Source organism: Trachurus japonicus, chromosome 5, assembly GCF_045865225.1.
Source record: "Trachurus japonicus isolate A0001 chromosome 5, Traja_1.0".
Lineage (NCBI taxonomy): Eukaryota > Metazoa > Chordata > Actinopteri > Carangiformes > Carangidae > Trachurus > Trachurus japonicus.
In genome coordinates, this window is record NC_140911.1 from 20,658,901 (window position 1) to 20,671,900 (window position 13,000).

A 13,000-nucleotide genomic window follows, 5' to 3' on the forward strand; every position below is an offset into this window, starting at 1 on the left:
ACATCCCATGTTGGAAGCAGAGATCGTTGGTTTGGTCCCCAACTATGATGATATTTAGACATTACCACAGTCTCTCTCCCTACCTTCTTGTCCTGTCTAATAAATGCATGAAATTGCTTTAAAAAAAATTACAGGCTTGTGTATATGTGAAAGACATGAATAACTGCTATATCTGAATGTATCTTATGCTGATGTATGGTATTTCTTGAATGTTAAAAAAAACAGCAAAACAAAACAACACATACAAAACTCAGTTGAAGTCTTTGGCTGCGAAACCTTGGTACGTAGTAGGCCGATAATCGGTTTCACGACGATCTGACATAGTTCATTTGTCTTGTCCTGGTTTTTGCAGGTGAAGCCGTCCCCTGTTGCTTCAGATGTGGCCTCACAACCTGTTGACAACAGAGAAAGGTTTACATCAGAGCTGAATAAGCTCTGTCAACAAAATAGGAACAGGCTTTCTGTATTAATCAGTGGATCACAGAAGTGTTCATATTAATCTATTTTTACTGATAGAGGAGAGCCTCTGCTCCTAAACCCTTGAGTCATAGTCAGCCATGTTTTTTTGTGTTTTCTTACTCAGCAAAGATGTCAACACCAGATTGCCTAAGTCAGATTTCTCTAAACCCCAGTGCCCTCAGTATTCACGGAATTGTAGTTCTGCATTAGGCTACATGTGTTGCTGACTGACCGATTACATTACGTTATGATTACATTACGTTAGAAAACCTAGATTGATTTAGATATCTGGTTTTACCACATATACAGTAACCATACTGTATGTGGGCAGCTGTGGCAGTAGAGAGGGTCGTCCACCAACCAGAAGGTCAGTGGTTCGATTCCCGGCTCCTCCAGGCTGCATGTCAAAGTGTCCCTGGGCAAGACACTAAACCAACACTTGCCCCCCGATGTGTGCATTGAGTGTATGAATGTGTGTGAATGGGTGAATGTGACATACAGTGTAGAGTGCTTTGAGTGGTTCGAGTGACTAGAAAACACATATAAGTGCAAGTCCATTTACAGAGCTGCAGTCTACAGACCTGCTCTAATTTCTCCATCGCCTCCATTACAGTTATCACTTTATAATTAAAGCCCCTACAAAGAACTTACAACTGGGTATGCAAAAGTATCTTGTTTCTGCTGATGTCTCGGAATGACCTACAACAGCAAATTAGGCCATCGGTGTGAAGATAAGCTTTTTGTAATCATTCTTTCTAATCATCATTCGGTCCACGGACGAAACAATTTATGGCACTCAGATCGGAGATGGCACGTGCAGAAGGGCTCAAGACGGTCCCGTCCTCCCGGGGACATAACATGTATTTGAGATGATAATTAATTAACCCTGGTGCACAGTTGGGAGGAAGATTTGTTTTTCTTCTTTTGCACTGAAACAGTGTGCAACTTCTTGCAGCAGGAGACTCCTGCAGACTACTGTGTCGTGCCACAGCTGCAAGCAATGGAGTGTGAAGCTCCTCCACACCGGAGACAGCCGAGGCAGAAGGGGCAGCTCGGTCTGAAGACCTGAAGACCATGCCAGCCAAACAACCCCTGGTTCTCCTCATCAGCCACGAGTTGCAAACACCCAGCGGGTGAAAGCGAGACGGCTGGTTTATGCTCCAGCCAACCGAGTCTCTCCGCTCCTCTCACCCCAGCAGTCTGCGCCACTGTCCTGCTAGAGGCTGTTGTAAAGTATTGTAAATACTTTTCCGAAGTAATTTGCCTAAGACCCTTTCACACCGGGGATATATTTTTCGTGTGAATAATTTGCGCGTCAATATCTTTTCAAACCTCGGTTTTCATCACGAGTCCTTTCACACCAACTGCAAATGTTACACGGCGAAAATGCGACGTCATTTTTTATGAGGTCGATTTTTCTGAGCTTTCGCCCAACGCATTTATTTGTTGGACGAAAGCAGAAAAATCGTGTAGCGTGAAAAGAAGGTACGTCACTCACAACCCCACATCACATGACAACAATGCAAACAACCTGTGTCTCTCACCCATGGATCTATTATAAGTTCATATAATAGCTTACATCCATGCTCTCACCACCTTCTCACCATCTCTTTTTTTATACAGTCGATCCTCACCAACTTGTCTTGTTTGACAAGGGTCACAAACTTTACAAAGACAATGAAAAGAAGGACGATGTGATCGCCAAACAGCTCGGCTGTCAGGACAGTGATCAGACGGTGATCAAACGGTGATCAGACTGTGAGCTGCTGTGTTGGATAAAGTAAAGTTGGTAACTAGACGACAGTGGCGCAGCAGGTGTTAAATACGTGAGGGATAATTGACAAGTAGTTGTGTTAAACGGATTTAAGGCACAACGTGGAGGCGAGACTGTGGTTCATAATTGTAACATATTCGTATCGCTGTCGGTGGGAATGGTTTTGGTGCAAAATATTCACTGCTGAATATTTGCTCACACAAAGGTCTGGAGCCCTGATGCGCGAGCCATACTGTAAGTGTCTTTACGACAGTGCGCGCTAGAGCTCATGAGAAATCCAGTATTCATTCTGGCAAAATGCTACCGCTTTTGTCCGCAGGGGTCACCAAAGTCAACACAAACTGAAAGTTCTTTGTAGGGGCTTTAAATGCTGCAGAAATCACAGCGTTTTGGTTTTTAATTAAATGATTTTGTTAGAAGATTTAATTTAAAAGTCAGAATTTGAACATACATCAAAGTTTTAACCATCAAAACAAACAAACCAGACAAACTACGTCTGTTTATGATGGCCGTAGTTAAAAGCGGTAACATAAACATTTAACTCAGACTGTATTTTGTCAAACCATGACCTGAGTAAACTGGAGCTGTAATGTTTTTACCTGTCATCAGGGTGAGGACCAGTAGAAGGAGGCTCCTCATGATGTTGGTGTGGATGCTCCGGTCTTCGGTGAGATTATTAATGTACACTTAGTTGTTTCAGTTTCCTCTTAGTGGTTTGTCGTCACAGCTGTTTGGTCTTATAGGTGTTGTTTCCTGTTTTAACATCCTATGTCACCCAGAAAGTTTCCACCACCTACTACCACCCCTTCCTCTTTTTTTTTTTTCATCATCATTTCTTTCTCATTATACCTTGTTTCTTGGCAAAGTAAACAGGAATGTGGCAGTCACACAATATGTCGGAAATAGAAGCATAGTAATAATAATGATGATAATAATAGTAATAGTAACAATTAACTTGCATCCTCACCTCAACTGGTTCAAATGTCACAAACACTTTACAGGATTTTCCAGTGAAAAAATAACTGAAAAATATTTCACATTATGTGGATAATATTTCATTAAAAAATGACATAATTTATGCAATACATAAAATAAAAATCTAATGGATCATCTAAGGGCTGCAGTCATGTGAACATGTGCTATTTCAAGGCTGCAGTGATGAGATATGTTTACAGCCGTCAATATGTCAATAAACTGGTGGTAGATAATCAGTGTTTCAGACAGTTGTAGCTTGATCCTATCCCTCACTGAAATGAGCCACAGTGTTTTAGCATATCTTTAATTTGTAAATGGCCGTGCTGTAATTTTGTTTCTGTGGTGGGAGAATGATGTTGACCTCACCTCACTGGACAGAGGTCTAAGTGGTGAGACCGTATTGGTGCTGAGTGTATCGACCAAGACTGTTTGTACGTATGGTCCATCAAATCACTCTGAAAGTGATCCCAGCAATAATACCATCACATGTTGCTATTGCTCTTGTCTGGTTATTGTTCTTCTTGGTGTGAATGGACCTTGACAGTGCTCAAAGGAATAGACCACTTAGCAAATTGTGAAATTCAGTGAGATCTGGTTGAAACGGCGCTGGTGTTTGATGGATTTCTTGAAGAACCTGAGTAGGGACTAGGATTATTCTAAAACGTGAAGAGGACGATGTGGTGGTGGTGGGAAAACAGACACCAGGTCGTCAGCAGAGAACAGGTTAATGTCCACAACATCCACCTGCGTGAATATGACTGGATTCCTGCTGCAGGAGCATCTTTAGTGCTTCCTTTCCCAATAGTTATACAGTGATCTGTTCTTCTCACCAAAACCTAACTACTTATTTTAGCTGCACAGCAGTAAATATATCCCTGGTAGTCTGAGGCTCATCAGTGCTGACTGGGGGGTTGGCATAAGATGAACTGGAGTCAGAAAGAGGAAACTAGAAGTTTGAGGAAGTGTCTTGCATCAAGACAGACTGAAGTATGTGACAACAAGTGAGACAGTGGTTTCCCAGAGCGTGTGAATGTGTGACACAAGTCTGAGGTTGTATGATAATGACAGTTACAAAAAGAGCCATTAAAAGAGCATCCTGCAGTTTAAGGACTATAAAGTTCTCCACACACACACACCAATTTAAGGCGATCTCTCACAACTAATAACAAAGATCATTTTTCTGGACAGTCCTTCTGGACTGGGAGGAGCACCAGCCTGATTTTGAAAAGAGTTAATGTGTTTTGGCCGGTGCTGGGGGGGTTGGAGCCTGATAACGCTTGTCATCTGCTCCAAATGAAACATGGAACAATGGCTGAGTGTAAGTTAATGGTTTATGAGTGTGTTTGTGAATCTGGACAGACAAAAGATAAGATAGAGATTTTAAATCCAAGTGCTCAAACACTCACAGACTCACAGAGGTGATTGGTGTTTATAAAGACTCTGGCTCTGATTTATTCTGATTTATTAGTTATATGATCTGATGGTGAGAAGAACATTTACAAGGGCGACTGAGTAAAAGCTGAATGAGGGTGATGAACTACAGACGACACCATGTGTCATTATTGTTTGTCTCTTGTTTTGTGGATTTCTTTGTTTGGTATACGCAGTTATCCTCCAGAGTCCAGGTGTAAATACATCAACATGAACTGGAGACAGATGTCGATCTAATGCCAAGTTGTTGTCCTTTCAGTAATAAAGAAAAAAGCTCTGTTTCAGCTTTGTAACAATGTAGGATTTTTCAAATCCAAACATTTTTTTCCCAATGGTTTTGGCTGAATAAGTAGGAAGATATTTTCAACAAACACAGGAACATTTAATCCTGCGGTTTTCTGAAAACAAATAAAAAATTGGGTGATTCATTGTTTTCATTATGTTTCTACAACATTTCCACAATGTCTGGATGCTGATTCATTGGTTCAAGTAGTCGTATTATTCATTTCCCTGCCCAGTCAGTGTCAGTTCAGCAGAGCAGCCACCCTACAACATGAGCATCATGTTTTAATGACATCATCAGAGATATTTAAGTTTGTTATAAATCCTATCATCACCTGCCAGTCTTCTGAAAGTCAGACATGAAGTCGGTCACACAGGACAGAGGTTGTAGAAGGCCACAATCAGCAGCTGTCCTCCATCATTAATCTCTTCTGCTTCCATCACTTAGTTTTGACTTCGCCAACTGTAACGTGGCAGCTTTAATGGAAGGTTTTATTCTTTAGCAGGAGATGAAGCAAAGGGATTTGCATACCGCTTCATCGACATGCTCACACTATGATCCCTTGGCAACACAGGGATCACCTATGAAAAGACAAACGTCCAGAGTGGACAAGTGATCACATCAAATATGGGCCATCATGTAGCTAATTTTATTTATTATATAAAAGTGGGATTGCCATGAAAGCAAAAGGTCTTTTATACAGTATGTTCTTCATCTCTCTTCTCTTGAATTAATTACCTGTTCAGCTCAACAACATCTCATGTGTTCAGTTTTTCATATATTTTCACATTTCTTGAAGTATTCAATATTTTACACACATTTTCCCATAAACTAAGGCAAGGCAAGGCAAGGCATCTTTATATAGCGCATTTCATACCAAGGCAACTCAACTAAGATGAATCAACAGAAATTTCAAATTTACCTGCAGTTTCCAGCTCAGTTTCTCTTTCATTTTTGGATGTGTTCAGCTTTTAAATCCCATTTGTACTTTTTTTTCAAAGCTTGAATTTCATTTGACCTTTTCAGAATTTTTAAATTTATGAAGTCATTACATTACATTACATAAAAAGACATTGGGGAAGAACCACAACATTCAAGTTTTCTTCCATTTTAAGATGAGTTTGTTTTAAATCATTTGGAAAGCAGAGAACATGTCAGTGTGACAGGTCTACACTACTGTAGAGAAAAGTGTATAATGGTGTGAAGCATGTGAACCACAGCGGTTCAGCTCCTGATGTGTCGGACAGTGTGGGCGCTGCAGTGTGAGGGTTGATGGATGAGGGTTAATGTTACCCTGCAGTGAGGGGAGCTGCAGTGTGTTTACTCTGGGATTTAAAAGCCTGTCAGTAAACGCCGGCTCAGAGCGACCTCCTGCGAATTCCACTCTGTTACTGTCAAACGCTCACTGGTCCCACCCACATACACAGCACGTCCAGGTGCTCTGTGACGGGAGAATAATGTGGTAATCATCCCCCTGAAGTTTGACTCTCATCATTCCTGAAGAGTCACAACAACAGACAGAAGGTTTGAGGCCTGAGAGTGAATCTCTCCATTTGTTCCTGGATCATTACTTCACTGAGTGACCTTGTTAATCTTCATAGCTGCTCTTATCGGCCTCTGAATTACTTTTGTGATACAGTTAGAATGAAGCAGATAAACCAGTATAAACATGTTCATCACTAATGGTGGGAAATCGTCCTCCATTTATGTTGAGAGTTTCAAATCTGTAAAAAGCTGAAGTGTGTCCGAAGATATACCTACAGTGAATTCCCCTTTTTAAAGTAATGATGTGTTTTAACTCCCACCCTGAAAGCATCTCTGTCTCCACTCGTTTACACGCCGCTGTGTATAAACTCTGAGACATTTTCATTAAATAAAACATTATTATCTGTTCACGACGCACAGAAAAACCCTAACCTATTTATTTCACATTCTGGCCTTTCAGTCGGGGGCCCCCGGTGCTTAATGGAAAAAATACCATTTACTACTCTTGAGCTTTTAGATATTATCACTTTGTAGTGTTCAGAGCATTCCTGGAGATTCCCAGGATGCATTTCAGCAATGAAACATCCAGTTTCAGTTTTTAACTGTGTATAGTAAACTTTATTTATTATTTAGACTCCAGGTCCATTTAAAAGAAACAGACAAACCCCCCCAAATTTGAAAAAAGACAATCATACCAGTGTTTCCACAGCTGACTGGAATCTCTGACGACAGCGTTATGTGAACCGTTCAGTCAACAGATAAAGTTGTACATCAGTTTCTTCAAAAGAGCATGAAAGGAATTAACTTGTACATGACAAAACAAATCACTGCACCACCTTGGTTTTCCAAGCAAAAAATGCAGACAATCATGATAGGCAACCTCAAGTTTATGGATGCTTGCCTTTTTAAACTTAACCCACAAGGGGGCAGTATAGAGAGGGGTACAATAGGCTTTGAATAGTTCACTTTTACATTATCTGAACACCAGAAAAAAATTCCTAGCCAACATATTCGCTTGTGTATATAACATACGGTGTTGTCTATACATGTCATCATCATCAGACATTTCACCTGTGATGATGTGTCATCTTAAAACAAACAGGTAGCACCTGCTCTGACAGATAAAATACAATAATGGGAATGCAAGGTCCTTGTCTCCTTTTGATCTGCAGGTCTTTACTCTAGCTCTTTTTAGCATTTATAATTGAAATCAGATTTTACACCATAGTCAAAACACATGTTGAGCAGCACTGGAAGGAGAAATAATCATCAGGATACATGAGATGATTATCAGCTGTATTTCTAATCACACAACCTGTTTTACAGCTTCTTAGTTGGTCTGACAGATCATTGATAATATAGACATTAAATAGTCAGGGTAGGGGTAGGGACTGCATTTCCTCAAAGGTGCGAAGGTGTCTCAGACCTGAACCTGGACCTGTGAGATTGAACAGAGCCTCAGTGAGTCACTACAGGAGGATGTTGTCCTGATGTTTTGTTGTGTGAACATTTCACTGACATGTTGAGCATATCAACACATTTGCAACTTGCCAAATACATAGATTAACTAATACCACTAATAGAAAGCATGATCTGGTCTGAATTATATTTATGCGAAACATATTTGCTCTTGCAATTTGAAAAATCATTTCCAGGACACAGGGCTGCGCTGAGGGTGAAGAGCCTGATTCTGTTGAGCAACATATTCAGATCATTAAAAGAGGCACTTACTGTGCCACTCACCATTCAGCATCTATAAAATCTCTGCTAGTACACAAAAAGAAAAATTATTGCAGATAAAAAAAAAGAAAACAATGCAGACTTATTCAAAAATACGGGAGCCCTTAGCGGTCATACATTTTATTTCCTACGTTTTCCTGCAACAACTGGATATTTTTCTCAAGAGCTCAATAAAATTAAACTAATTTCTCCTGAGATAACAACTAATAATTCATTTGAAATCCTGAGCTAACAAACAGGCTGACACTGCTTTATGCCTCACTATAGACAATTTACTTATTAGCGTGCGTCATCTAAGAAGAACTTAGGGAGGCTTCGACTTTATCTCATCGACCCTGGTGTCTTGTAAACTAATAGCTACGTAGCCGACCAGCTTTGAGGCCCTGGGCATCTCCACAGCACAGATACCTGATGGTGACTGAGAGATGGTGGTCAACTATACACCGCCTGTGAGATGGAAACCTCATGCACATCTCTGATAAATGATGTTGTCTCAGTGAAGCAGAGCTCAATTAATCATGATAATTATCAGGAAATAGGTGGAAATGCAGAGAAACAGTAGAAGGCTAAACAGTGAAGAACTATTCAGATCAGTCGATGTACGATAGGAACACACACTACACAGGGATACAGCACAGTACCCATTAAATATACAGTTTATCAAAGAGTGTGTTCAAGTCTTTAAGTGCTTTTTAAAATGACTCCACAGAGTCAGTGAACCTCAGAGGTTCAGGCAGAGCTTCCACCATCACCACTACTCATTATATGGGGGTGAGTAGATGATGTAGTGCGTCTGTTTGACGTAGTGAAAGTGAAGTCGAGCAGCGTTGTTCTGGGTCAGTGAGGACATGAAGCATGAATGGACATCTGTAATTCTACATAAACAACTCCTTTTGTGTTTGATTCTTTGATAAATGCGATCTCCTCTTGTCGACCTCCTCAGTGAGGTCAGAGGTCACAGTTGAAATACATTCATTGCCTTGCTCGAAGGTCGTCAGGCAAAACTGATGGTTTGCTGACGTGAAGATTTTTTTGTTTTGTTTTTTTAGCATCACTTTTTTTCAAATGGAGAAAAATCTGAGTGCAGAATGAAACTACACAAATAAACTTCTGCCAGTGTGCAGCTTTGGTTTATTTGTGTTTAATAATATTTGTCAGTTTCGCCCAATGTTACTTAGCAACAGAATATCCTGGAAGTATTTTCAGGAATCAGCGCGGCTTAAAAAAAGATCAAAACCGTCATAATGTCACGACACTTCCAGATAGACGGCTTCGCTCTGAGCCATAAAATCAGTTGACAGTTCGGGGCCCTCGGCCCATTAAAGTGCTGCGCAGTTCATCTTTGAGATGTTTCATGTGAAATAATAAATAACATATTTAATCTTTTCTAATCTTTTTCTCAAAGTCAGAAAAGCTCAACAAATATGATGAAGCGACCATAATAACAGTCGAGCAAAAAGCACTTACAATCTTTAAGATAAACACATCACATAGACAAACACTGAGCTCTGCTGGTCGGACAGAAATAACACTGAGGTCCTAAAGCCTGGAGCTTCTCATGCTGCATGGTTTCGCCTTTAGAGCCGTGTACCGCTTCATCCGCTGAGCTGAAACTGAGCGGAAATGACACAGGTGGTTGTGCTGGCTCCAGCCATGTCGTCACAGGTCATCTCAGTTTTATGTGGAACCCAAACCCCCCCCACCAACTAATGACCTCATGTCTGGACAGAACAGAGCAGTGGGATTTACCTGCTCTCTGATGTTTTCTGTAACTTTACACGCTTTTCACAATAAATCACAATCACAGTCTACAGGTACAGGTATAGAAAAAAAAAGTGATTTAAACAAGTTCCCTGAAGCTTAAAGTTTTGTTGTGTCCGCTTCCTCTCAGCTTTAGGTTGAGCTGTACAGTAGCTGAACGCCTTTTCAGGGCAGTGATTGATTCTGCAGATTTTAGCCAAAGTTGAACTTTATTAGAGCCAAGATGGTTTTTTTTGTCATCTGAAACCTCAAGACAGGAAATCTCTCTGTGAACCTTCCCCTCTGTCTGTCTGAATCCGTCTTTCACTCTAAATCTCTGTTTCCGTTTTTTTTTCAGCCCACATCTGTCACCACCTGTCTTTGTGCCACATTATCCAAATCTTTTTTTGTGTGTGTGTGACTTTCCAAATGAAATTGACTATATTCCAAAGTACCATTTTAAATGTATTTAAGGGCTGTCAAAGGTAACACAATAACACATTAATGCAAGTTCTTTTTAATGCTACATTTTCTTTAACACATGATTAATGCCCATTCCTTTATATTGACCCAACACATAGATGTCAGAAATGAGTGGACTCATTTTCAAAGGGGACATATTATGGAAATATCACTTTTTGAAGGCTCTTTAACATATATTTGGGTGTTAGGCTTGCCTTCCAATCCCCAAGATGTGAGAATTGACAAAAAAGTCTGTAATTTACAGGCTCGCTCAGTTGAAATCCATGTCGTTTTATGAGCTGTTCCCTGAGTTGTCTTACAATGATGCAATTAGTTTTCATTTTATTTGCATAATACCGGCGGCGCAAGCAGTGGTTAATTTGCATTTAAAGGGAAACCAGCCGTTCTGAAAAGGGCTGTTTTGAGCGGATGAAAAAAGAGCTGTGATGTTTGATCCTTGGGATATTTTGACCGAAGCATGTCACAGACATGTCTTATGACACCTGGGAACTATTTTAATTTGTGGAAAAGGGGCAGAATATGTCTCCTTTAAGCTAAACAGTTTCTGCATAATGAAAAAAATCATCTGAAGGCAAGTTAAGCTACAAAGTCCTGTCTATGTTGACAAACTGAGGTTATTTGCGGTACTGTTGATCTGAAACAAGTTATCACTGGAGTACACCCTTTACACTTTACTTTATTTTCTCATGACCACGTAAGTGGTATGGAGTACAAACAATAAAACAGTACAAATAATCAGACATAACAAGAGGCAGTGGGGGCTGTACATACTTTGTACATACATCTCTGACCAGGACAGAGCAAAAACTATCACTTAAACAGAGGAAGAACACGTTTCAGAAAAGCACCTAGCTTATAAATAACTTTTGTTTTATCAGACTGTAATAACAAAATTAGTTTAAACATAGATGGGTGACGAACATAGTATTTAGGGAGGTATTTTTCTCTTAGATATACAATACATGTGTTCTTGCATTCAAACAGGACATGGAACTCATCACCAATCTGGCCATCTTTGCATAACCTCCGACTTCTATCGAGTCCTTTATACCTTCCAATAACTTTTGGTATTCTTGTATTGTTTACTCTTACTTTTGGTTTGAACACAATAAATACTTTTCTGACTTAAACTCTTGTTTAAACTCAATATAGATGTCACATGATGTCATACTGCCAAGTTCGCTTCTCCATGTCTGCTGGAACTGATCTTTCAGTCTCCGCTCGACAGTTAGCTTCAGCCAGTCAGAATTAACACATCTTTGAGAGAGCCAAATTGATTAAATATTTGAAAAATATTACTTTAATAAAATATTTTTATCGCTTATATGAAAGCAAGTAAATGATGCGTTAGATGATATTGAAACACTGTGAATACAAGATGTGAGAAGTCATCATGGAATATAAGCAACGACCAGACAGAAATTAAATCTCCATTTCTATCCCAGACATTCAGACACTTAAACAGTGAGAAAACTGTCACCAAATGACCAACTACTGTACCACCCCTGATGTGGTAAAAGTGTCCAACAGTAAAGGAGCAGAGAGAAGATTGAAGCCTGATCCTGGACACAAAAGACAAACATCAAATTTAGAAAGAGACAAAAAAAGAGACGTCGCTGAAATCAAATCCTGCAATAAAAAACAAAACAAAAACACATCCTCATCCATCTATCCGTTCCCACAGAGGGAAGGTGAAAGGGCTGGTGCACGACTCATGTGCCCTCTGTTATCCCTGATATCAGCCTGAATAGACAACAGCACAGATACCACCAGCACACAGAGCTGAACAGGATAGAAATATCTCACAGCACATCATGCAAATCCTCCCCAGCATCAGAGTGGAAACAGTGGAAACTGGTGGAACGACACTTCCACTGCAACAGAAGTAATTTGGATCTCATTTAAATAGCTTCATCAAATCTCTACAAAATGAGAAAAGACACAAGTTTTGTCTGTTTTCTGGAAACTCATATTTAGTTTCACATGAAAGGCAGATAAAAAGTGTGGAAAAAAGGATCAGGCCTTTAGCCCTGCCCACCACCTGCAGGCTTCAGGTGCTCCAGGTGAGAGAGCAGAGTTTATTGTTTATTAGATGGATCCCCATTAGCTGCCGCCTTGGCGACCACTATTCTTCCTGGGTCCTTAGGGAGCATCAAGATCAGATGGCACACGTTTGACCCAGCCAGCATCTTTTACAACAGACAGCACAGTTGCCATCGTTTAGAAAAGTTATCATATTTTATTTGTTTATGGTGTTTGTTGGCTTTTAGTTTGCAGCGGCTGCCACAGTGTCAGTGGGTGTGCTAATGCTAACTCCCTCAACTCTCTCTGCTGACAAGGTTTCAGGTTTGTTCAGCCCTGCTCCCCGCCCCCACACGTCGACTGGATTGGTTCCTCATGTTTGTGAGTTGAACAGAACAACAGTTTAAGCAGTTTAATGATGCTGGATTTGCAATAAATTAACATTTCCTCATTAAACTCATCTGCTGTTCAGTCATACAGAAACAGGGTTGGATCTCATTATCATCAATTTGTAGCTCCGATTTATTTCTCCCTAATGGATTTGATTAGTCTTCACTCATTTTATATGTAATTAATGTTTTTTTATTAGCTGATCTTGTAGTTTCTTA

The 13,000-nt window shown here is 40.1% G+C and overlaps 1 protein-coding gene across 1 annotated transcript in view; it reads right to left on the minus strand.

Moving 5' to 3' along the window:
- The window catches only part of LOC146987509 (polymeric immunoglobulin receptor-like), a 5,953-nt gene extending 4,418 nt beyond the window's left edge, over nucleotides 1–1,535 (minus strand). The window contains exons 1-2 of the mRNA XM_085777902.1: nucleotides 1,436–1,535; nucleotides 321–392 (exon numbers count right to left, since the gene is read on the minus strand). Of these exons, the coding sequence (XP_085634028.1) occupies nucleotides 321–392; nucleotides 1,436–1,535 (172 nt within the window). The remainder of the gene's footprint in view (nucleotides 1–320; nucleotides 393–1,435) is intronic.
- Between the last annotated feature and the right edge of the window lie 11,465 nt (nucleotides 1,536–13,000).